We start from the raw sequence: 23806 nt of genomic DNA, 5'->3' as shown, positions 1-23806 counted from the left end.
TTATTTAGTTCGGCCTCATATGCTGCACATTCAACACATGTGTATGCTCCGCTCTGCCAGGTCAGCTGAAGTTGCATGTAGGAGTAGTAAGAGGTATGAAGGATTCATTTGGAGCATTGGCTATCATGACAATGCCAGTACCCATTTCGAATGGAAACACGCTGGAGGAGCCTAAAGAAGTTGAATGCATTCCCAGAAGCATCAGTTAGCATGTCGTCATAGTGCGAAGTAGCGACTTGCACCCACACAACCTTTTTTCCCAGTGCAGATTCTGGGAGATCCACTTCGGGCCTCCATTTCCGGCTTGACCTGCGGTCTGCATTTTCCCGGCCAACTGGCAATTTTCCCGCTCGACTGACTCCGCAAGCGTTTGTGCTTGGGCTGGTCGCCGAAATACATTAATGGAACCCACAACCTTTATTATAATTATTAAACAGTAGCTGCTTAGCGTCTTGCTCGCCCCCAGTCGCTCTCTCTCTCGCTCTCAGCTGGCCATCTCTTTCTCGAGCTTACCTGGCGATTTCTGGGGGAGGGGCGTGGCAGGGGCGTGCGAGTTCTACGTCGTGTGTTTTCGAGTCCACAGCTTGCCCAAGCTCTCATGTAAATCGTAGCGTCATTTTTGCTATAAAACACGCCGGTCTCAACAATTTAGCATTCAGTACGATCTGTTGACGGTTACTAAAACAACACCTGACTTCGACAGCTCGAGAACGTGGAGAAGCCTTCGACTAATTTGAAAAAGATAACAAATCGGTGCCAAAACAAATAATTGCGAATACAGTTGAAATCTCTTCTGAATTGTGTAAGTTTAACGACGGCTGGTTAACTATGGTGAATCCTCTAGATCTCGGAAACGCGAAATCATCCCTAACCCCTAATTGGGTAAACCATTTAGAAAATCCTCCCTAAGGATTGAGCGAAAAGCTAAAGAGATCGATCAAATATAAACAGTCTAAAATGAATCTAAATAATTTGAATACATTTTTTTTTTAGTTTTTTATTAAGCAGTTGTTTTTTAAATTCCAATTATTTCAAGGACGAAATGTTCTACGGCAAAAATGATCTTCCTTCAGTTACCAACTCGTTGTTTCTATCCTAATTTTCAATAATTCTTCATAGGTATCTACTTCAGTTTGAATTTATTCAAGGAACCCAGAGCGAGCAATTAAAAATGTTTTCATTAGAGCAAATTGACCCAGTTTATTGTATTAATGGCTTTACCAAATGTATTTCAGTTCCAATACCTATAATACTCCCTTGCATTATTTATAACCAGCCCTACGCTCATTCGCAAAGACTATTAAGCCGCAATCAAAATCAATTACAGTCTTGACAACAAAACAGGTAGCAAATGACAGTAATTGAGCAGTCTGGAGATCCTCCCGTTTATTAGACTGAGTCGCAGCTGCGTAATGCCTACAATCAACCACTTCGGATGATAATAGATACTCGTATGGGTGGTGGATCATTTTAGGGGTGGGCCTGCTGGTTAATGAACCCCTGCTGACGAACTTTGACGTCAATAAAATGTATATTCCTGCCTAATAGTAAATAAACCTTTTTTACAGCAACGAATTGAAACTTAAACGCAAAATGCAGTTCCAACTCATCGTAGCCTCGCTGTTGATCTGTTTTGTAGCATGCATCTCAGCTGGCAATATGCGTAAGTAACGAAGACATTTCACCCGTGTAGCCGAGTTACTTATCCACCTTGTTCTTCAGCTGACTACATCCAGGTGTGCCATCGCAACGATCCCGAACTGTCGAAGTGCCTGAAGAGCAGTGTTCACAACTTGCGACCCTATCTGGCCAAGGGCATTAAGGAACTGAACGTACCGCCGCTAGAGCCCCTCTACATTGGAGATCTGAGCATTCTGGATGGATCCGCCGGGCTGACGGTGAAAGCCAAGAAGCTGAACATCCTGGGCGCCTCCAACTTTGAGATCACCAAGCTGCGGGCTTCAACCCAAAACCGACGCTTTGACTTCGAGTTGATTCTGCCCCATCTCCATGGCGATGGGCTCTACGAGATCAATGGCAACATTCTGGCACTGCCGATCAAGGGCAATGGACCGTTCACTGGAAACTTCACCAACTTCGTGGCTTATGTGCGCGTCCAGTACGACATAAAGAGTGTTAATGATCTGGAATACCTGCATGTCAAGGAGTTCGTCCTGAAGATCCGCACTGGCAAGGGAAACCTGAAGCTGGAGAACCTCTTCAACGGAGACAAGGTTCTGGGCGATGTCATCAATGACACGATCAACCAAAACTTCGAGGTCTTCACCAACGACTTGATCGCACCGATTGCCCGCGCCCTGGAGGCCAAGTTTCTGGTTATCACGACCAAAATCCTTGAGAACTTCACCTACAGCGAGCTTTTCCCCGTCTAATACTGTTGCTAACTGTAGTTAGGCTAAATCTAAGCTTGTGATACACTCGATTTGTTATAATTAGTCCTTAAATATTCAATAAATTTTAGAAATTTACTCAGATTTAAAATTGAATGAATCAAAGGAAACCATCTCTTGACAACGATACATTGGAATGTTTCCCGACTACCAGATACCCGTTTCTCAGTATCAACGAGAGCAGCTGAGCGCTTGGCCACAAACCGCCAATAACTATCACGATTTTGAAAAACGTTTTGATTATTTATTTATTATAATCAGATATCAGATATATCTTTTCTAGATTCTTAGATATCATAATTTGGTACAAAACTGTCTATTTGATTTTCATTCACAGAGATTTTTAGTAGTTTCAGTTTATAAATATTATTGGAACTACCATACATTTTTTTTGCGTTTACTAATAATTAATATTTTAAATATTTTAAGACGTAACTAGTTCTTTAAGGAAGGGTAAAAGAAAGAGAGACATTCTTTAGAATTCTTAATATTCTTGTAGAGAATTAAAAAAAATAGTAAATAATAAAAACAAATGGTTTTTTATTATTAATGAATTGCCTGATAAAAGGGATTACCGTGACAGGGTAAATCATGCAGTTTTTCTGCATTCATTGACTGATTTATATGTTATTAATGAAGTAGGTTTTATATTTAATAGAATTAAATTATTTCTAAAAGTATCAAAAACTCTTGTGCGTCATACACCAAAATATATTTATATAAAAATATAAGCTTATTAAGCTATGATACTGGGTATATACCCCATTTATAAAGGTTATAATCCTTTTTTTTTTTATTTTTAATAATTCATCAAAACTTTTATTTATTACAATTATAATTATTGGAACAATATTTACTAGTTTTTTGCCAAGCCGCTCAATTTAGAAATTTACCTGCGCTCGGATCTCGGAGGCCTAAAGCCGTGTTAAACTTACACTTCGAAAACTTCTAATCTTAAAAAACATCAATAGGAAATGTATTTGTAATGGTCTGGCAACCTCTGACAACTCATATTTACGCTCAATGCTGGCTGGGTGGCAGCTCTGGGCGACGACATCGACTTGTGCTCCAGCTCTACGCGATAGTATCGGGGAAACATCGGTTTTCGTTCCAGCTCTATACCACTGCTGCCCGAGTTTGCCCTCAATTAAAAATAAATTACAAAATTTCATCGTTACCGTTCGCTAAACGCAACGCATTGCCCAGGCGTCCGAGTTCCAAATCCAACACAACACGAGTGGTAATATCGCTGTGAAACATGTCAACACCCGCACGCAGACGTCTTATGAGAGATTTTAAAAGGTGAGAAGAAACTAAGGAATCGAATGCGAATAGAAAAGAATACAAACAAAACGAAAGCAAAGGAAAACAGGAAAACAAGGAGCGAATTGCAAAGTACACACAATCGTTGGATTTTACGGATTCGTGTTTCGCAGTGCGAAAAAATGTTGGGGAAAAGAAACCTGGGGGCTGCCCAATACATATAAGCAAACACACGGGCACACGTATATATGACTGTGCTCCACGTCTGTATGTAGTGGAAAAGTTTGCGCAGCCAAAATATGTACGTGTGCATGTGCCCGTGCTCGTGTGCGTGTGTGAGTGGTTGATTATTTTCGCTGCTTTGCTCTTGCGAAAAACAACAATTCGCTTGTCTTTGACACTTGACTTTGATCTCAATGTGTGTGTGTGTGTGCGCGCGGTGAGGGGGAAAACCAAGAAAACAAAGGGGAAAATTGGGAAAACCAAACACTATTCTTCTTCCGCCGTTTGCCCAAAATTGCGTCGCAGCAAAACATTAACACAACAATTGCCGTTTCTATCCGCCTGACTCGGCAGCTGCATCCTGCCCGCTCGCCCCTCTCGCTCGCACTTAGCCTGGTTGACTCACGCGAAAGAGAGGAAGCGCTCTTATTGGAATTTCATTCGGCTTCGAAACTTTCATCATCCCGAAAGTTGGCGCTGCAGTGCAGATTGCAGTTGGGGAATACGAAACCAAATGTCAAGGCTGTTTGCGTGGGCGCGGGCTCCTGCCCCACGGCAAAGTTACAATGTACCACCCCAAGAGGCAGAAGCAACTGCACAGAAGCATATCTGACAGCATACACAGGGAGAAACTGGAGAGCACACTCTAGTCCATTTGCTCGACTATCAGATACCCGTTACTCGGCTAGAGCGAGTCCGAAGTGGACATTGCGAAATCAAATTAAAAAATAACATTGGAAATTGTATACTTTGTGGTGTCTTAATCTAGCCTAAATCTGATTAGTTTGAGAAACACAAATTCTGTTTTGCGAAAATGTTTCATCAGGAATGCAATATTCAAATCTTAATGCGAATCGAAACTGACTCCATTTTAGAAGTCTAGTTTTTGATAAGAATTCAATAGAAAAAACTTGTTACACATCATTGGATGCCTATTATTGTCTTCAACAAGTTATTTTAATAGAACGTACCCTATTAAGGCCCAACATTAACCTTCCAAGTTCATAAATTTCTAAATTTTCTTCAGACTTGGATATTGCATATCTTATTTCCCCGTGCACTGTCGCGCTTCTTAGCTTGTTTAATCGATGATTTCACTTGGCCCGCGTATCGATTTAAGCCGATTGAAGGGCGCGGTTAAACGGGTTGCGCCGCCCGCTTTCTGACCCAAATCGCAGCCAATCCCGGCCAGCTAACTTTTAGATTGTTTTTTCATCACTCTATGTCTGGCCGTTGTTTTTGGTTTCTTCTGTGTTGCGGAATATATAAACAAATAGGCAGAATATAGTTTCCACGGGACCTTAAACTTTTAATTAAATGTAAACTCTTGCGACGATTAAAGATTTACGTTTCAAGCACATTGTTCCTAAGATAATTTACTAAAGACAATTACAAGAAGAGAAAAAATAATTATATGTTGTACAGTGCAACCTAGTCGGCAAATGCTGTTATGACTATCCTTTTCATCTTTTACGTAGAGTTTTTTATTTTCGCCTCAATTGGAATTTAAATTTGTAAAATCAAATTTCTATTTGCTTATATCTGCATTAGCTTATTTATTTACAAAACTTAAATTTATTACTTACCTGCAGACTTCAAGAGGATCCACCTACGGGTGTCTCGGGTGCGCCAACAGATAATAATATTATGATATGGAATGCTGTGATTTTTGGTCCACACGACACACCCTTCGAAGACGGAACCTTTAAGTTAACCATAGAATTTACGGAAGAGTATCCAAACAAACCGCCAACGGTTCGATTCGTATCGAAAGTATTTCATCCCAATGTGTACGCAGATGGTGGAATATGCTTGGACATATTGCAGAATCGCTGGAGTCCCACGTACGATGTGTCAGCCATATTAACATCTATACAGGTGAGTTGCTTTACTTCTGGAGCCAGTAGGTATAGTCTAATCTCGGTATGCTTGTGATTTCCAGTCACTGCTGAGCGATCCCAATCCCAACTCACCGGCTAACTCCACCGCCGCCCAGCTGTATAAAGAAAATCGGCGCGAGTACGAGAAGCGTGTGAAAGCCTGCGTCGAGCAGAGTTTCATCGATTAGCCATGCGCCCACTTTAGGAACAGCAGCAGCATCAGAAGCAGGAGCCACAAAACGAGCGGCAGCTGTTTTGAGGGCGGCCGCAGCTTAAAGCATCAGCAAACTACAGTAACAGAAATATGCAATACCATAAAGAAGTTTAAATTAAATAATAACAGAAATATTTATGATAATTGTAATGCTATGAAATTGTAACACCGCCAACGGCACGGCACAGCAGCATATATACACCCTGCGCACACAATTCGCCACCCGTAAATACTGGGCAGTTTTAAGTTATATTTGTTTGGCCAATAGTTATACCTTGTCCCTATCCCGATCACCCGATCCCGAAGGCAGACGCAATTCACTTAAAAAATTAGGAAGTCCTCTATGACTGCCGACGCTAGTTGCGCCGGCAGCCAGAAATAGGACTCTTATAAGCTAAAAACTCAAATGTTCTAATTTAAAAAAGCAGCGGCAATAATGTTTAATAATAAAACAAAAATTATAACAACCATTTAAAGTTTCATTTTAGATGCGCGCAAACCCAGTCCTGTAAAACTAAACTCAACCAAAGCCTAAACAGAAATTAATATTTGTAGTAGTTCGTGTCTCAGCAAACACGTACACAAGAAACATACATTTTGAATCCGCTTGAAAACCTAGTAAACAATTGTCCAGTGTCGTCATCTATGTCAACTATATGTATCTACCAAGCCCCAACATAAACATACACATGCTACCTAGATCGAATCATAAGTTTATTGGCTACAAATTGTGAAATTACTAGAAATTGAGAATTAAATGTTAGTTTTTAGGAATGTAAACCAATCCACACGGTGACATGGTACAAGTCTCCAAGTTGGGAACGATCAGGCAATATAAATGCATGTATGACTCTGCAGCTTCCAGTGACCAATGTATGTATGTATTTTGTCCGATAATTTCGCTTTACTTTTACCAAAGACACTAGTTATTCTAGTGTCTTTGCTTTTACCCTATCTCTAAGATCTTATCCTTGGCCTCATTCAAGTTTACACCCTAATTTGGTCAGTTATGATGGCCCAAGAAGGGATATGAGCGGGGTCTTTTTTCAGTGTAAAGTTGGATGAAAACACCTCATAACTGCCATTTGCCACGCTATGTACTCTCTAGGTTCCACTGTGTCTTGGCTGCGGCAATTGATTTAGTTAGTTCTTAAGCGTTTACAATCGACTCTTAATCTTGTTTTCTGTTGAATGCGAAATGCTGTTCCTTTTGCTATAAACCCTCCACTTTTTGGCACTTTGTGTTGGATGGATTGCGGAGATGATGATGCTCTGAGCATCATGTTAACCTTATATATGAAAAAATTACCATATAGCAGCATATTGTTTTATTAACTATGAACCAACTAAAGCAGAGGAGACAGTAATCCCAATTCAATTCACAGTAATAGTAAATCAAAGGATGAGGATTAGCAACCCATTCAAACAATGTGGAAATTCAAATTACCTTACTGTAATTAACATTATTATTATTAATAAAGTTTAAGATTTCAAATATCAATAAATGAAAGTAACACGAGAACACCTTGTTTAAATTAAATTTTAAGGGTATTATTTCATACTCTCTTGTAAAGTTGGATCTAGCAAGTAATTAGGAGGAAAGCGACAGTGCTGCCAAGAAAATGTCAACTATAGTGAGCTCCTGATAAGTAAAAACCAATTAAAAAGAAGCAATACCGCTTCCTCGACTATAAGATACCCGTCACACAGGTAGTGCGAGTGCAAGGGGAGATCTTAAACTTCTTCCGAAAAATAAGAATGCAAAATCAAATCAAAACGTTATTTAAATTGTGTGCGGCTTAAATTCCACTGAATTGGCTGTTCGGAGCGATTCTCCAAGTCCATTATGATAATACAAAGCGAAGAATACTGTGTAAAAATAAATCAATATAATTAGAACAGACTCAAAATCAAATTTTATATAAGATTTGGTGAACAAGAACGGTTTCAACGTCAGAGTACAGGACCAAGGTATTCATTTCAGCGAATTGATTTTAGTCGTTTTTTTAGAATTCCTCTGACTCCAGTGTAATTCAGTTCAGTGGTTAAGTGAGTTTTTGTTCATATCCACCACAATAATTCCCAACTAGTTCTAGTTGCACCCTCATGGAAACCCCTATGCTGAGCTGAGCAAAGCATACTTACCTGGCGTAGAGGTTAACCGTGATCACGAAGGCGGTTCCTCCGGAGTGAGGCTTGGCCATTGCACCTCGGCTGAGTTGACCTCTGCGATTATTCCTAATGTGAATAACTCGTGCGTGTAATTTTTGTTAGCCGGGAATGGCGTTCGCGCCGTCCCGACATTCGTAAATAAATATGTGGAAAAGAAACCTCTTTTCCTTCTCAAATGAAGCGTCTAGGTAGTGAAAATAGGCCGTTCGATTATTTTTGATTTTAGCAATTATTTTATTTTATACGCGTTTCCAACTACATCAAGATCAAGAGCAGAGTCGATCTAGCCATGTCCGTTTGTCCGTATGAACGTCGAGATCTCAGGAACTATAAAAGCTAAGATGTTGAGATTCAGCATACAGATTTTAAAGACCCATGTTGCCACGCCTAACGCCCACAAAATTGCCACGCCCACAGTTTTGAAAAACGTGTTGATATTTTTTCACATCTGTATTAGTCGTGTAAATTTCAATGGATTTGCCAAAAAACTTTTTGCAACGCCCACTCTAACGCCCGAAAGCCGCCGAACCGGTCACGCCCACACTTTGGGACAATTTTAAAATTGGTTCTCTTATTATTCCCCAATACCTATCGATATATAAGAAAAATGATGAAATTTCTGTTCGCATTCACACTAGCTGAGTAACGGGCACTTGATAGTCGGGACGCTCGACTATAAGATATGTTTTAAGATCTTTTTATTCTGTTTTTACAAAAATAAACATCAACAAACACTGTGTGCAGGAGAGCGGCCTAGCAAAAGCGACGGTGGCTGGAATGCGAGAGGAGTCAGGTAGAGCGGGTAATAGTGGACCTTGGACCCCGGCAAGCGGAGAGACCTTGAGCTAACGGTACCGCGTTGGACCTGGGACTCGAGCCGGCCAAGGGCACGGAGGTCGAACGGTAACGGTGCTTGCTGTGGACGAGCACATAGAGGGCGCACCGTGCACTAACTGGCCCTTGTTCCCGAGTGGGCCGTGTGCAAAAGGGGAAATAACGGGATCCCCGCTGCCTATAAATGAACGGCGCAAGCGCAGCTCGAGGCAGTCAGTCCAGGAGAGTACGGGCGCGAGTCGCGCAGTCAGGACGCGGTCGTGCAGTCAAACACTCGGAACAGAGTTCGAAGGTGAGGCAAACTTTATCAGTTCTGTTTTCGATGGTGTTTTGTAAAAGAACCTGAGTATCTTCTCTTCTTTGATAACTTTTTGAGGAGCTTCCTGAATACACTATGCCTTTAGTGGAGTTGAACCTGTTGTGCTCGGATACGCTTACTGCGAAATAATAAATTGACTTCAAGTTCATTAACCTAGTTGCTTGGTAAAGTCCTTTGGTTTTAATTAATAATGTTCCAGCTGGACTTTTTTTTGGAAAAGCGTGTCCACGTGTGAATTCGAGGGTTTTTCGGGGTTTTAAATCTACATTCGTGAGTTTTTCAGAACTTATCTGATCTGCTTATAACAATCAATTTCAGCTCGTAAATTGTCCGGATAACGGCGGCCTTCGGTGGTCTACTTTTGTAACTGCTTCTGAATGAATGTATTTTTTTCTTCTTAAGATTTGTTTTGATTCTGATTTGTTTTATTAAATAAGTTTGGTTTTTGCGATCATTTGGTTTGCGATGCGAAACGACCACTAAATATACATATATATATTAAATATATATGTATAGGCAGTGTGTCACTTAAAACTTCTTACAGTTAACTTACCCCGCAAACTTTGGTTTGCTTTATGTTACATTTCTTTGAATTGCTTAATAATTACAAGAAGTTCCGTTGGAAGAAAGAAAGAATAATTTATCACTAAAATTATGGCTAGAAGCCGATTAAATATTCAACGTGTAAAAGGAGGTTTTAAACATTAAAAATAAGTGGCCGTCCGTCGAAAGTATACGATAAGGACAACCGAACTCTGAAACACTATAGTTACCGAGATCTTGATGTGCAGACGGACGGACACAAGAACATGCCCTTTATTGAATTATAACCTTAATTGCAAAATATCACTTTGTTACACAGAAAGATTACATTGATGGAGACCAACAAATCTATTAATTACTAAATAAATTTCCTCAATCAATGAAAATATGTTCGAACAGAACATGTTCCGTTCGAACATGTTCTGTTCGAACATATTCTGTTCGATCATGTTCTGTTCGAACTTGTTCTGTTCCAACATGTTCTGTTCGAACATGTTCTGTTTGAATATGTTCTGTTGGAACATATTCTGTTCGAATATGTTCTTTTTGAACTTGTTCTGTTCAAACATGTTCCGTTCGAACTTGTTCTGTTCGAAATTGTTCTGTTCAAACATGTTTTGTTCGAACTTGTTCTGTTCAAACATGTTTTGTTCGAACTTGTTCTGTTCAAACATGTTCTGTTCGAACATGTTCCGTTCGAACATGTTCTATTCGAACAAGTTCTGTTCGAACATATTCTGTTCGATCATGTTCTGTTCGAACTTGTTCTGTTCCAACATGTTCTGTTCGAACATGTTCCGTTCGAACATGTTCTGTTCGAACATGTTTCGTTCGAACATGTTCTGTTCGAACACGTTCTGTTCGAACACGTTCTGTTCGAACATGTTCTGTTCGAACTTGTTGTTTTCATTGATTGAGGAAATTTATTTAGTTTTTTTTTTTTTATTAATTTAATTATTAAGGCATACGGGGAAGTCATGAAGCCCCTTTGTGTCCTTCTTATCTATTAATTCAGCCCATTTTGGGCTCGCCGGCTAACTATAGTTAGCTTTTTCAAATTTACAGTAATTTAACTAGAATTACATAACAATCACATATAACAAATAGGATTTAAGATAAGCGTCAGCTTCTGCGGACCCTTGTCAAAGGAGATCGGGTAATGAGATCCCTCGGTTGCCTTCTATAGAGCCTCCTTGTTGGGCGAGATCTATTTAGAGCGCTGGCCAGCCGATTTCTGTGGCGCTCCAGCCTGTCATGGTATCTGCTCGAGTGCTGGTTTATTTCGTCAAATACCGTTGCTAGTTTAAGGTCTCTGTGCAGAGTGGTGTTTCGAACAAACCACTCGCAGCCGGTGATAAGTTTTGCTACCTTATTTTGAATAGCCTGGATTCTTTTGATTTGGCTGTCGCATGCCAAGCCCCAGATTTGGCACCCATACTTCCAGTTTGGTGCTAAGATCTGTTTGTAAATTGTCAGCTTGTTGGATAGCGACAATTTACTGCGCGAACAAAGTAGCCAGTAGTGCTTCGCCACCTTAGCACGTAGGCGCGTTCTGATGTCGGTCACATGCTTGGAAAATGTGAGTCTGCGATCCAGAAGCACTCCAAGGTACTTTGCTGCGTTCGGCTGTGGTACGGGGGCTTCCTCGATGTAGACGGGCGGTGGCGTTCTCCGCTTTAAAGTAAAGCAGACGTTGTTGGATTTACTGCTATTGATGCCAATGTTCCAACGTCTTGCCCATTCCGAGAACCGGTATGCAAAGTCCTGGATACCATCGGCTGCGTCGTGCTCGCATCGGGACCTGTAGGTGACGCACACGTCATCGGCAAATGTGGCCAACATAGATTTCCCGTAAAGGCTTACATCCGGCTGCGGCATGTCGTGGCTATACAGGCTCTCGGCACTCGATCAAACGCTACTCGAATGTCCAAGAAGAGGCTTTTACAATATTCCTTACTGTCGTAGGCCGTCAGAATTTGCTCGACGACTCGATGGAGCTGCTCGACAGTACAGTGGCCAGCACGGAAACCGAACTGGTGCTCAGGGGTAATCCCCTGGGCTTCCATAATCCTTACAATCCGGACAGCAATCAGTCTCTCAAACACCTTCGAAATTGAAGGGAGGAGACTGATCGGCCGGTAGGAGGCGGGCTCCCTTTCCGGCTTGCCAGGTTTGTGGATCATGGAGATCATCCCGAGCTTCCACTGATAAGGGAAGTATTGCAACCTCACAATAGCGTTGAAAACCAACGTTATGTAGAGGATCGCGTGTCTGGGCAGGGCCTTCAATGTGGCGTTGCAGATGACGTCATGTCCAGGTGCTTTGTTGTTACTCTGGCGCACAATGACTTCGGCTACCTCGCAGGGTTCAAACGACGTGATTGGCATATCCATTTGAAGCGCTTGGTTCAGCTGGTCCTGAGTTTCTTCAACCTGTTGCAGGCTGGCAAGCTTGAATGGTTGAAATCGCTCGGCGAGGTGCGCAGCGAATACCTCCGCTTGTCCCAAGTCGGTCCGACACCATGTCCCGTTGCTATCGATTAGTGGCGCCTTCCTCGTGCAACGCCTTTTGATTGCGCGCGTGGCCTTCCACAGCGAATGCGTCGCTTCGCTTTCTACTCCAGTATTGGCAAGCCTTTCGTCGCATGGTTGGCTTTATGCATCACCAACGCGCATCGGAGCCTACTCAGCGCTCGATTCCATTCCGTCTTGTCCAACGGGTGACGAGACCTCATCCACCTAGTGCGTAAGCGCCTCTTCTTAGTTATAAGCAGCAGGATCTCCCTGGTTATTGGGATTCGATCTGCCGCGGGCTGCCGAGATATGCTGCGAGCTGCCAATCGATCTGCTGACTTGATATTATTGGTGAGCAATTCAATAGCATCATCAACGTCCTGTCCAGAGTTTAAGGCAGTGTTGAGGGGCAGTGTGGACTCCAGTTACGATTGGAATACCTCCAGGTTAGTGCGCCTAGTGATAAGCCAGAGGCAGGTGGTCGGAGCTAAGCTTAACAACCCAGCACACCCTTTGTCAGTGCAAAATCAATGTACCCTGGTGAGCCTCTACTGCCGTACGGGTATCTTGTTGGTCCTCCTGTTGCTAGCGAGTCCATCTCCGAATTTAGGACGAGATTCGCTAATGCAATGCCTCTTTGGTTGCTCCTTCCCGCACCCCAGAGCCAGTGGGACGCGTTCCAATCGCCTGCAACAACGAATTTCGTCTCGTCCGTAGTCCATGCAAATCTCGGTGGGCAGTAGACCGCTCCAAAGCTTATAGGACCCAGTGCCGTTTCAATAACCGCCGGCGCAAGTTGCACCTTGGCAGTGGCTATTGGTGTTAGCGGAAAGTGGGCAAGGCTAGATTTGATTAAGATAGCTGCTCCACCTTTGGCGTTGCCACCACTCGGATCATTGGCAGTGTAGGCTACAAATCCGAATAGCTTAGGCGTCTCTGCCCCCTTGCAGTGTGTCTCGCTGAGCAGTAATACATCGATTTCGTGACGTCGCACGAAGCACTCTACTTCAGGCAACTTCGTGGATACGCCGTCGGCGTTCCACACTAGGATGCGCAGCGGCATCATTATGGCGCTTGACGCGCTTGGAGAGCAGTGAGCAGATTGATAATCTGCCCCTGCTGCTGTGACTGTTGTTGCTCTTGCTTCATCATCATCATCATTAATTCCATCTGCTTCTCTTGAATCGAGCGCAAAGAATTAATGTTTTCATTAAGCGTCTGCAGGATGGCTTCAATGCTGCTGCTAGCATCCGTCGAGCGCTGAAGTGTACCCCTAGACGTCCTTGTCCGGCTGCGGCTCCTTTGACGACTGGGACTTCCATCATTGGGCTGTTGCTGTTGCTTCTGTTGTTGGAGCGTCAGGCTCAGTGGTTGCTTGTGGTGAATGGACCCTCTAGCCACATCTGCATAAGATATTCCGCCTCGAGAAGAGGGGATCTCCTTACCTCCAGCTAAGCCCCGTGAAGTTGGTCGCTCGTTTACTTCTGTTCTTCCAGCCACTCCACTTCTGGGTCTGGATCGCTGCAGGAACGCTTGTAGCTTGCTGCAACCTTTATAGTTTGCAGGATGCTGACCGCCACAGTTGTAGCAAGTGCACAGCTCGATGCGTGGCCTGGTACAGTCCTTGGCTGGGTGTTCGTCGGCACGTTTCACACAAATGTGGGCCTTACGGCAGTATTTAGCTGTGTGGCCAAACTGCTGACAACGATGGCACTGGACAATAGCGTTACGCTTGCGGAGAGGCTCAATAACTACTCTCATATGTCATAGTGCCTTTACCGCCAGGATCTCCTTATTGTTTGTCGCAGCAGCAATATTTAGGAAGAACATGTTGACTGGCGACGCTTTTGAGGTACCCGGTTCTTTTCGCCTAAGCGGTGTATGAATATCGAGAACCTTGTGCCCGATCTTTTCCAGCTCATCCTTGATTATGTGATGTAGCGTACTGTGGTGCAGGCCTTTCACGCATACCCTGTAAGGCCTGTCCTCTTTAAGCTGGTAGCAGTGGAACTCATATTCTTCGATCTCGAGCCAGTTCACTATGGCGCGAAATGTATTAGCGCCAGCCGCGTAAAGCCTTAGGACAGCGCTCATTGACGCCCTAGCCTCAACCTTTTCTAGGTCCACTATACTTTCAATGCTCTGCATCATCAGGCATACGTCGTCCACTCCCTCCATTACTATAGGAGGTGGTTTGGACTGCGCCTTTTTGACTGAACTAGTGGTACCAGCGGAGGCTGCATCCTGCTTAGCGGCAGCAATAGCAGCTTGATGACTGGTACTGGGCTGGTCATACAGATCGTAAATTTCATTGCCTACTTGTTTGTCGGCTGTGAGATGCGCAAGTAAACCAAATCGGTTTGAAAATGTTTTCGTTTCACTATTATTTCACTGTTAGTGACTTGGGGGGTCACTATTTGCTATATGTGCCAGTATTCTGGACTTGTCCATAAGTTTATTACCGCGAAAACTAATTTCACTTTATCCACTTTGTCAGGTGCGTATTGTTAGACACGAACCTTTTCACCGAATAATTTATTTAGTAATTAATAGATTTGTTGGTCTCCATCAATGTAATCTTTCTGTGTAACAAAGTGATATTTTGCAATTAAGGTTATAATTCAATAAAGGGCATGTTCTTGTGTCCGTCCGTCTGCACATCAAGATCTCGGTAACTATAGTGTTTCAGAGTTCGGTTGTCCTTATCGTATACTTTCGACGGACGGCCACTTATTTTTAATGTTTAAAACCTCCTTTTACACGTTGAATATTTAATCGGCTTCTAGCCATAATTTTAGTGATAAATTATTCTTTCTTTCTTCCAACGGAACTTCTTGTAATTATTAAGCAATTCAAAGAAATGTAACATAAAGCAAACCAAAGTTTGCGGGGTAAGTTAACTGTAAGAAGTTTTAAGTGACACACTGCCTATACATATATATTTAATATATATATGTATATTTAGTGGTCGTTTCGCATCGCAAACCAAATGATCGCAAAAACCAAACTTATTTAATAAAACAAATCAGAATCAAAACAAATCTTAAGAAGAAAAAAATACATTCATTCAGAAGCAGTTACAAAAGTAGACCACCGAAGGCCGCCGTTATCCGGACAATTTACGAGCTGAAATTGATTGTTATAAGCAGATCAGATAAGTTCTGAAAAACTCACGAATGTAGATTTAAAACCCCGAAAAACCCTCGAATTCACACGTGGACACGCTTTTCCAAAAAAAAGTCCAGCTGGAACATTATTAATTAAAACCAAAGGACTTTACCAAGCAACTAGGTTAATGAACTTGAAGTCAATTTATTATTTCGCAGTAAGCGTATCCGAGCACAACAGGTTCAACTCCACTAAAGGCATAGTGTATTCAGGAAGCTCCTCAAAAAGTTATCAAAGAAGAGAAGATACTCAGGTTCTTTTACAAAACACCATCGAAAACAGAACTGATAAAGTTTGCCTCACCTTCGAACTCTGTTCCGAGTGTTTGACTGCACGACCGCGTCCTGACTGCGCGACTCGCGCCCGTACTCTCCTGGACTGACTGCCTCGAGCTGCGCTTGCGCCGTTCATTTATAGGCAGCGGGGATCCCGTTATTTCCCCTTTTGCACACGGCCCACTCGGGAACAAGGGCCAGTTAGTGCACGGTGCGCCCTCTATGTGCTCGTCCACAGCAAGCACCGTTACCGTTCGACCTCCGTGCCCTTGGCCGGCTCGAGTCCCAGGTCCAACGCGGTACCGTTAGCTCAAGGTCTCTCCGCTTGCCGGGGTCCAAGGTCCACTATTACCCGCTCTACCTGACTCCTCTCGCATTCCAGCCACCGTCGCTTTTGCTAGGCCGCTCTCCTGCACACAGTGTTTGTTGATGTTTATTTTTGTAAAAACAGAATAAAAAGATCTTAAAACATATCTTATAGTCGAGCGTCCCGACTATCAAGTGCCCGTTACTCAGCTAGTGTGAATGCGAACAGAAATTTCATCAGTTTTCTTATATATCGATAGGTATTGGGGAATAATAAGAGAACCAATTTTAAAATTGTCCCAAAGTGTGGGCGTGACCGGTTCGGCGGCTTTCGGGCGTTAGAGTGGGCGTTGCAAAAAGTTTTTTGGCAAATCGATTGAAATTTACACGACTAATACAGATGTGAAAAAATATCAACACGTTTTTCAAAACTGTGGGCGTGGCAATTTTGTGGGCGTTAGGCGTGGCAACATGGGTCTTTAGAATCTGTATGCTGAATCTCAACCTCTTAGCTTTTATAGTTCCTGAGATCTCGACGTTCATACGGACAAACGGACATGGCTAGATCGACTCTGCTCTTGATCTTGATGTAGTTGGAAACGCGTATAAAATAAAATAATTGCTAAAATCAAAAATAATCGAACGGCCTATTTTCACTACCTAGACGCTTCATTTGAGAAGGAAAAGAGGTTTCTTTTCCACATATTTATTTACGAATGTCGGGACGGCGCGAACGCCATTCCCGGCTAACAAAAATTACACGCACGAGTTATTCACATTAGGAATAATCGCAGAGGTCAACTCAGCCGAGGTGCAATGGCCAAGCCTCACTCCGGAGGAACCGCCTTCGTGATCACGGTTAACCTCTACGCCAGGTAAGTATGCTTTGCTCAGCTCAGCATAGGGGTTTCCATGAGGGTGCAACTAGAACTAGTTGGGAATTATTGTGGTGGTATGAACAAAAACTCACTGAATCACTGAACTGAATTACACTGGAGTCAGAGGAATTCTAAAAAAACGACTAAAATCAATTCGCTGAAATGAATACCTTGGTCCTGTACTCTGACGTTGAAACCGTTCTTGTTCACCAAATCTTATATAAAATTTGATTTTGAGTCTGTTCTAATTATATTGATTTATTTTTACACAGTATTCTTGTAAAGAAATCGCTGTTATCAGGAAGTATTTTCTTAGACATTCGATCCGAACAGCCAATTAAACTTCAATGGAATTTAAGGAGCACACAATTCAAATCATAATAAAATTGATTTTATTTTGTTTTCTTATTTTTCGGACGAATTTTAAAATCTTGTACTAGTATACACTAAAGTAGACATTTTCTTCACTACACTGTCACTTTCCTTATAATTGACTCCACATTTTGTAAAGAGTATAAAATAATTACCTTAAAATTTAACTTAAACAAGGTGTTCTCGTGTTACTTTCATTTATTGATATTTGAAATTTATATATTAATTATTGATATTATTGAAATTTAAAATTAATTATTAATAATAATAATGTTAATTACAGTAAGGTAATTTATTTTATTTATTTATATATATATATATATATATATATATATTTATATATATATATTTATATATATATATATATTTATATTTATATATATATATATTACACTTAATTTATAAAAAATTTGCAATATTACACAAGTGTGAGTGATTATGATACATGAGCATTAAGAGTACAGGCCTGTTTCAACCTTTTCTACTTAGAAATATGTTTTATGCAGAAGATAAATTGGGATTAATCATTGATTATAATGAGGGGAAAATTTTAGTACAAGAAACCCCCATAAAGAAACATTAATATATAAACTTAAAACTAATAATTTCAAACTATCTTAATAACTAGACTTATATCTTACAATAATATTAAACATTTTGAAGGTGTAAATAATTAGAATTAATGTTTCTATTTACAAAGTTGGTGTGTAATTTGGCCAATCTCTCTGAGGCCAGTTCAATCCCAGCTAAGTTGTGCAACTACACAGTAGAGTAATGCCACGGAAGATTAAATATCATTTTTAATATTTTGTTTTGTGCTACCTGGATTTTATAAATATGAACATTAGCAACATCGGCCCAAACCGGTGCCCCGTAAAAAATTGTTGACTAAAAAATAGATCTTAATAAGTACATTTTATTTTCTATGCTTAGTCGAAAATTTCTATTTATAAAAGGGTATAAAATGCGAACTAATATATTTGTTTTCTTTATAATATGTTGAATGTGATCTGAAAAATTAAGCTTTTTATCTAAGATGACTCCTAAATATCGGACATTGTTTTCCCAATTTATGTCCACTTGGTTGAGAAATATACTGTTCGTTGGGATATAAATATTTTTCCGTTTTCTTGTAAAAAATATAGCTTGAGTTTTGTCTGAATTTACAAGAATTTTCCATTTATTGAAATATGCCACAAGGGTATTAAAAGCTACTTGAAGAGAATTTGTAATATTACTTGCAAGGGTTCCAGTGCAAAGAATTGCAGTATCATCTGCAAAAATTGATGCAGTACATCCATTTAAGGCAGGGAAATCAGAGGTGAATATATTGTACAAAAGTGACAAGAAGACAAGATCCTTGCGGACAGCCTGCACTTAAGTTATATATTCGAGATTGATAATCACATATATATACAGCAAAGGAGCGGTTACTGAGGAAACTTCTTATTATTTTAATAATTTTAGGCGGAAAATGTAAACGATTCAATTTGTAAACAAGACCTTCATGCCAAACAGAATCGAAGGCCGCTTTAATATCTAGTAAGACCATTCCTGTGGATTTGGATCTACTAAAGTTCGACTTAAAAATTTTTTTAATTCTATAAAGAGGGTGTGCAGTATTGTGTTCAGGACGAAAACCAAACTGCTGGGAAGGAAGTATATCATTGTTTTCAGTAAAGTCGAAAATCCTTTTTTTGATAACTTTCTCAAGAACAAGAAGAGCAGACTTATGGGTCTATAAGATGTGGGACACTCTGGGGGCTTGTTCGTTTTTAAAATGGGGATAACCTTGGAGTGTTTCCATTTCTGTGGAAAATTACCTAAGCGAAGGCAACCATTAATAATCAAGGTTAAATACTTTACCCCTTTTTTAGGGAGAGCTTTCAAACACATGTTATCAATGTTGTCAAGACCAGGAGATTTTTTTAATTTAAGGTTATTAAGGACCGAAGAAATTTCTTGATAGTCCGACAAGTACAACTCCTCATTTACTGACGACGAGTCAAATTATGTCATAAAGTTAGTGACCTCAGATATTGTTATAGGATCACTTAGATTGTTTGAATGGCAATGATTCAAGGCGAATATTGATGCCAATAGTTCGGCTTTTTGTTCAGCTGTTGGAAAATTTTGTTGGTTTTGTCTTAAAATTGGAATGCTGGTATTTTTCTTCTTTATAACTTTTGATAGTTTCCAAAAGGAGGAAGAATTTTTTTCGAGCGAGGATAAAACGTCATTCCAATGCTCATTTCTAAGTTTGGATAACTTGCAATTGATAAGTTGGCTGAGCCATCTAACTATAACCAGATCAGCTCTGTTTCTGTACCTTAGCCAATTTCGACGGTGTCGATTTCTCCGCATAATTATTGATAATATGTTGAGGGGAATAGCTTTTTGGGCAAATCGAATTTCTTTTTTCGGAATGGAGCGTTCTTTTGCTGTAAGGATGACTGAGTTGAAATGTGTTAGTAACCTGTCTATGTAAGCTTGTGTTTGAATGGAAATGGATTCGCATTCTGGAATTAATTGGTTGATAACTCTACCAAAAACAATCCAATTTGCGTTTGTAAAATCAAACAAATATTTTTTGATTCTGGTGAAGTTTGATTGAAGAGAAACTTGGACTGGGAGGTGATCTGAGCCCAGATCATTGACTGCTATAGTATAGTTTATTGATTGGAAGCTATTTGTTATAAAAGTGTAGAGGATTGACTTCTACTACTCGCTGGCAAATAGGAGTGTTGGTCAGGAAAATGAACTGATAAGCCACGTGACATTAAAAACTCATTTAGTATTGAACCCCAAGCGTTGGCTCGGTTACAACCCCAAAGTCTATGCCTGCAATTAAAGTCGCCTCCTAACACAAAGTTTCCCGTTTTAGTGTTGGGAAGGGGTAGCAAGGTATGGCGGATAGATTTTTTAATGATTACAGCTACCCCTCCCCCTCTTCTACAAGATCTGTCATACCTGTAGCAATAGTAATTATTGTGTTTTATTGAAATTGAACTATTTAGCCAAGTTTCGGTTAATAAACAAATATCTGTGTTCTTTCTTTTAAGAAAATCAAAAAGCTCATCTTTTTTGTTCCTAACGCCTCGAGCGTTCCAAGTTAATATTGAAAGATTGTTTAACATTATGTTAGAAATTTGCAAGCCAGTGAGGTTATCACTTCAAATTGATCTGCCTTGGATTTGCAGTTTCTTAAACTTCTAATGAGATCAAATGTTAAGGACTTAATTTCCTCTAAAGAGAAAAGCTCTTCACCCGTATTTGACATTACATTTGGTTTAACCCAGGTGGCGTTTGGATTTAAAATAAATTGATTAAGAGTGTTTGGAAAATTTTTAGTATAGCCCAGCTGCGGAGGCTTAGAAATAAAGTTAGCTTTTGGTCTTACTCGATTTGACTGGAATTGAGATCTTACATTAACATAACCTGCTAGGGCAGCCGGGGTCGTTAGATTTTTGCGGGCCATTACAATTGGCACATTTGACAGCAGCTCCTTCCGGGCATTCAGTAGTTTTGTGGTTTCCTGCACAGATTGAACAGTATGATTTGACTGCGCATTGGCTTGATCCATGTCCAAACATCTGACAATTGTAGCATTGGGTGATTTGGTTGCTATTTCTCCTTTGATATTCCCATTTTACTATAACATAATTTATGACGGAGTATGATTTTCTGAGCTCATTAAGCGAAACTGATTTTTTTGTGAAATAGATCACATAAAAGATTACAACTGAGTTATCGGGTCTCGTTCGCTTTACGCGCTTAACATCGAGGCATTGTAGGCCTAAACCAATGATATCAGATTTTAGAGAACTAGGGTCCATATCATCAAGTCCAAAAAGTAGCACCTTGTAGGGTTTAACATTTTTATCAGCGTAAGAGAAGAATTAAAATTTTCCCTTTAATGAAGGATTTATGTCTTTTATGTCCATACAGAAAAAATTTAATTCCAATAGAAATTTTTTTAATAGAGTATTTGGAGCAATTAATTGATTTGCAAAAGTTATGCAGTTGCTCCACTGAGCATTTAAGCACAGTTATTGGAGAAATGTAAACTTTGTTTTTGGTGATGATTTGTTCACAGTCAATATCGTTCTTATCAGTGTTTTCATCTTCTTTGCTCAACTGAGTTTGAAGCGGAGAATAATAGTTTGCATTGACATAGGACTGCTGCCCAGTGTCTTGTTTTTTCAACTCCTTTCTGACTGCTTTAGGTGACATAACGGTGTCAACAGATAACGATCTCTTTATTCTTGTAATTTTGATTTTTTTGTTTTGTTTTGCTTTGTCTTTATTTTTCGTTCCTTAGAATTTGATACGTACGTGGGTGCTTTCAGGCTGAGAGCTTACACAAGACTGAGTAAGGTAATTTGAATTTCCACATTGTCTGAATGGGTTGCTAATCCTCATCCTTTGATTTACTATTACTGTGAATTGAATTGGGATTACTGTCTCCTCTGCTTTAGTTGGTTCATAGTTAATAAAACAATATGCTGCTATATGGTAATTTTTTCATATATAAGGTTAACATGATGCTCAGAGCATCATCATCTCCGCAATCCATCCAACACAAAGTGCCAAAAAGTGCAAAAGGTAGCAAAAAGGAACAGCATTTCGCATTCAACAGAAAACAAGATTAAGAGTCGATTGTAAATGCTTAAGAACTAACTAAATCAATTGCCGCAGCCAAGACACAGTGGAAGAGGGGTTGCTGCTTGGCGCGAAAGATTTAATGAATGAATGAACTTGAAGTCAATTGAAGTCAACATTTTCACAGTAAGCGTGTCCGGGCACAACAGGTTCAACTCCACTAAAGGCATAGTGTATTCAGGAAGCTCCTCAAAAAGTTATCAAAGAAGAGAAGATACTCAGGTTCTTTTACAAAACACCATCGAAAACAGAACTGATACAGTTTGCCTCACCTTCGAACTCTGTTCCGACTGTTTGACTGCGCGACCGCGTCCTGACTGCGCGACTCGCGCCCGTACTCTCCTGGACTGACTGCCTCGAGCTGCGCTTGCGCCGTTCATTTATAGGCAGCGGGGATCCCGTTATTTCCCCTTTTGCACACGGCCCACTCGGGAACAAGGGCCAGTTAGTGCACGGTGCGCCCTCTATGTGCTCGTCCACAGCAAGCACCGTTACCGTTCGACCTCCGTGCCCTTGGCTGGTTCGAGTCCCAGGTCCGTTAGCTCAAGGTCTCTCCGCTTGCCGGGGTCCAAGGTCCACTATTTCCCGCTCTACCTGACTCCTCTCGCATTCCAGCCAGCGTCGCTTTTGCTAGGCCGCTCTCCTGCACACGGTGTTTGTTGATGTTTATTTTTGTAAAAACAGAATAAAAAGATCTTAAAACATATCTTATAGTCGAGCGTCCCGAGTGTGAATGCGAACAGAAATTTCATAATTTTTCTTATATATCGATAGGTATTGGGGAATAATAAGAGAACCAATTTTAAAATTGTGCCAAAGTGTGGGCGTGACCGGTTCGGCGGCTTTCGGGCGTTAGAGTGGGCGTTGCAAAAAGTTTTTTGGCAAATCGATTGAAATTTACACGACTAATACAGATGTGAAAAAATATCAACACGTTTTTCAAAACTGTGGGCGTGGCAATTTTGTGGGCGTTAGGCGTGGCAACATGGGTCTTTAGAATCTGTATGCTGAATCTCAACCTCTTAGCTTTTATAGTTCCTGAGATCTCGACGTTCATACGGACAAACGGACATGGGGACATGGCTAGATCGACTCTGCTCTTGATCTTGATGTAGTTGGAAACGCGTATAAAATAAAATAATTGCTAAAATCAAAAATAATCGAACGGCCTATTTTCACTACCTAGACGCTTCATTTGAGAAGGAAAAGAGTTTTCTTTTCCACATATTTATTTACGAATGTCGGGACGGCGCGAACGCCATTCCCGGCTAACAAAAATTACACGCACGAGTTATTCACATTAGGAATAATCGCAGAGGTCAACTCAGCCGAGGTGCAATGGCCAAGAAAATGGCCGATTTTGCTTATGTTCTGTGCTTCTTGGAAAAGTTGGTTGTCTGCCCATTATTCAGGATAATGAAGCCGTGGTATATCTCCCAAGAGTTTTTCCCCCACTTTTGAAAATCATTTTGATTTATTTTTATTATATTATTTGTCTAGCTGAGTAATGGGTATCTGATAGTCAAGATACTCGACAATAGCGTTTTATATGGTTTAAAATGTTTAAAGCAGGAAGAAGGAAGCATTTCAGCATGGAATTGATGGTCATTCATAGAGCATATTACATAGAATTCTTAGACAGTTTGAAGGACGAAATCGCCCGAGTTACAAGTGGGTGAAAACGATGACAAAAATCCATGAAATGGGCTTCGAATTTCTTTGGATTTTTTCAGAATTTTTACTATGGTAGGCCGGCGACTTTTCAATTGACCTT

At 40.7% G+C, this 23806-nt stretch overlaps 2 protein-coding genes and 3 non-coding genes across 5 annotated transcripts; 3 read left to right on the top strand and 2 right to left on the bottom strand.

Moving 5' to 3' along the window:
* The first annotated feature begins 672 nt into the window (after nucleotides 1–672).
* LOC117143281 (protein takeout) lies at nucleotides 673–2507 on the top strand. The gene is made up of 3 exons (XM_033307859.1): nucleotides 673–802; nucleotides 1569–1663; nucleotides 1723–2507. The coding sequence occupies exons 2-3, from the start codon at nucleotides 1594–1596 to the stop codon at nucleotides 2391–2393; spliced, it is 741 nt and encodes a 246-aa protein (XP_033163750.1). The 5' UTR covers nucleotides 673–802; nucleotides 1569–1593; the 3' UTR covers nucleotides 2394–2507.
* Nucleotides 2508–3493: 986 nt separating this feature from the next.
* On the top strand, nucleotides 3494–6774 carry LOC117144123 (ubiquitin-conjugating enzyme E2-17 kDa). Its single transcript, XM_033309146.1, has 3 exons — nucleotides 3494–3713; nucleotides 5489–5774; nucleotides 5839–6774. The coding sequence occupies exons 1-3, from the start codon at nucleotides 3670–3672 to the stop codon at nucleotides 5962–5964; spliced, it is 456 nt and encodes a 151-aa protein (XP_033165037.1). The 5' UTR covers nucleotides 3494–3669; the 3' UTR covers nucleotides 5965–6774.
* Nucleotides 6775–8127: 1353 nt separating this feature from the next.
* Nucleotides 8128–8292, top strand: LOC117146147. Its single transcript, XR_004459766.1, has one exon. It is a non-coding gene; the product is annotated as a U1 spliceosomal RNA (small nuclear RNA).
* Nucleotides 8293–16838: 8546 nt separating this feature from the next.
* On the bottom strand, nucleotides 16839–17003 carry LOC117146146. The gene has a single exon (XR_004459765.1). It is a non-coding gene; the product is annotated as a U1 spliceosomal RNA (small nuclear RNA).
* Nucleotides 17004–23272: 6269 nt separating this feature from the next.
* On the bottom strand, nucleotides 23273–23422 carry LOC117146128. Its single transcript, XR_004459746.1, has one exon. It is a non-coding gene; the product is annotated as a U1 spliceosomal RNA (small nuclear RNA).
* Nucleotides 23423–23806: the final 384 nt, after the last annotated feature.

This window comes from Drosophila mauritiana, chromosome 3R (assembly GCF_004382145.1).
Source record: "Drosophila mauritiana strain mau12 chromosome 3R, ASM438214v1, whole genome shotgun sequence".
NCBI lineage: Eukaryota > Metazoa > Arthropoda > Insecta > Diptera > Drosophilidae > Drosophila > Drosophila mauritiana.
Note: the sequence above shows the minus strand (reverse complement) of the source record. Positions and strands in the feature narration are given on the sequence as shown.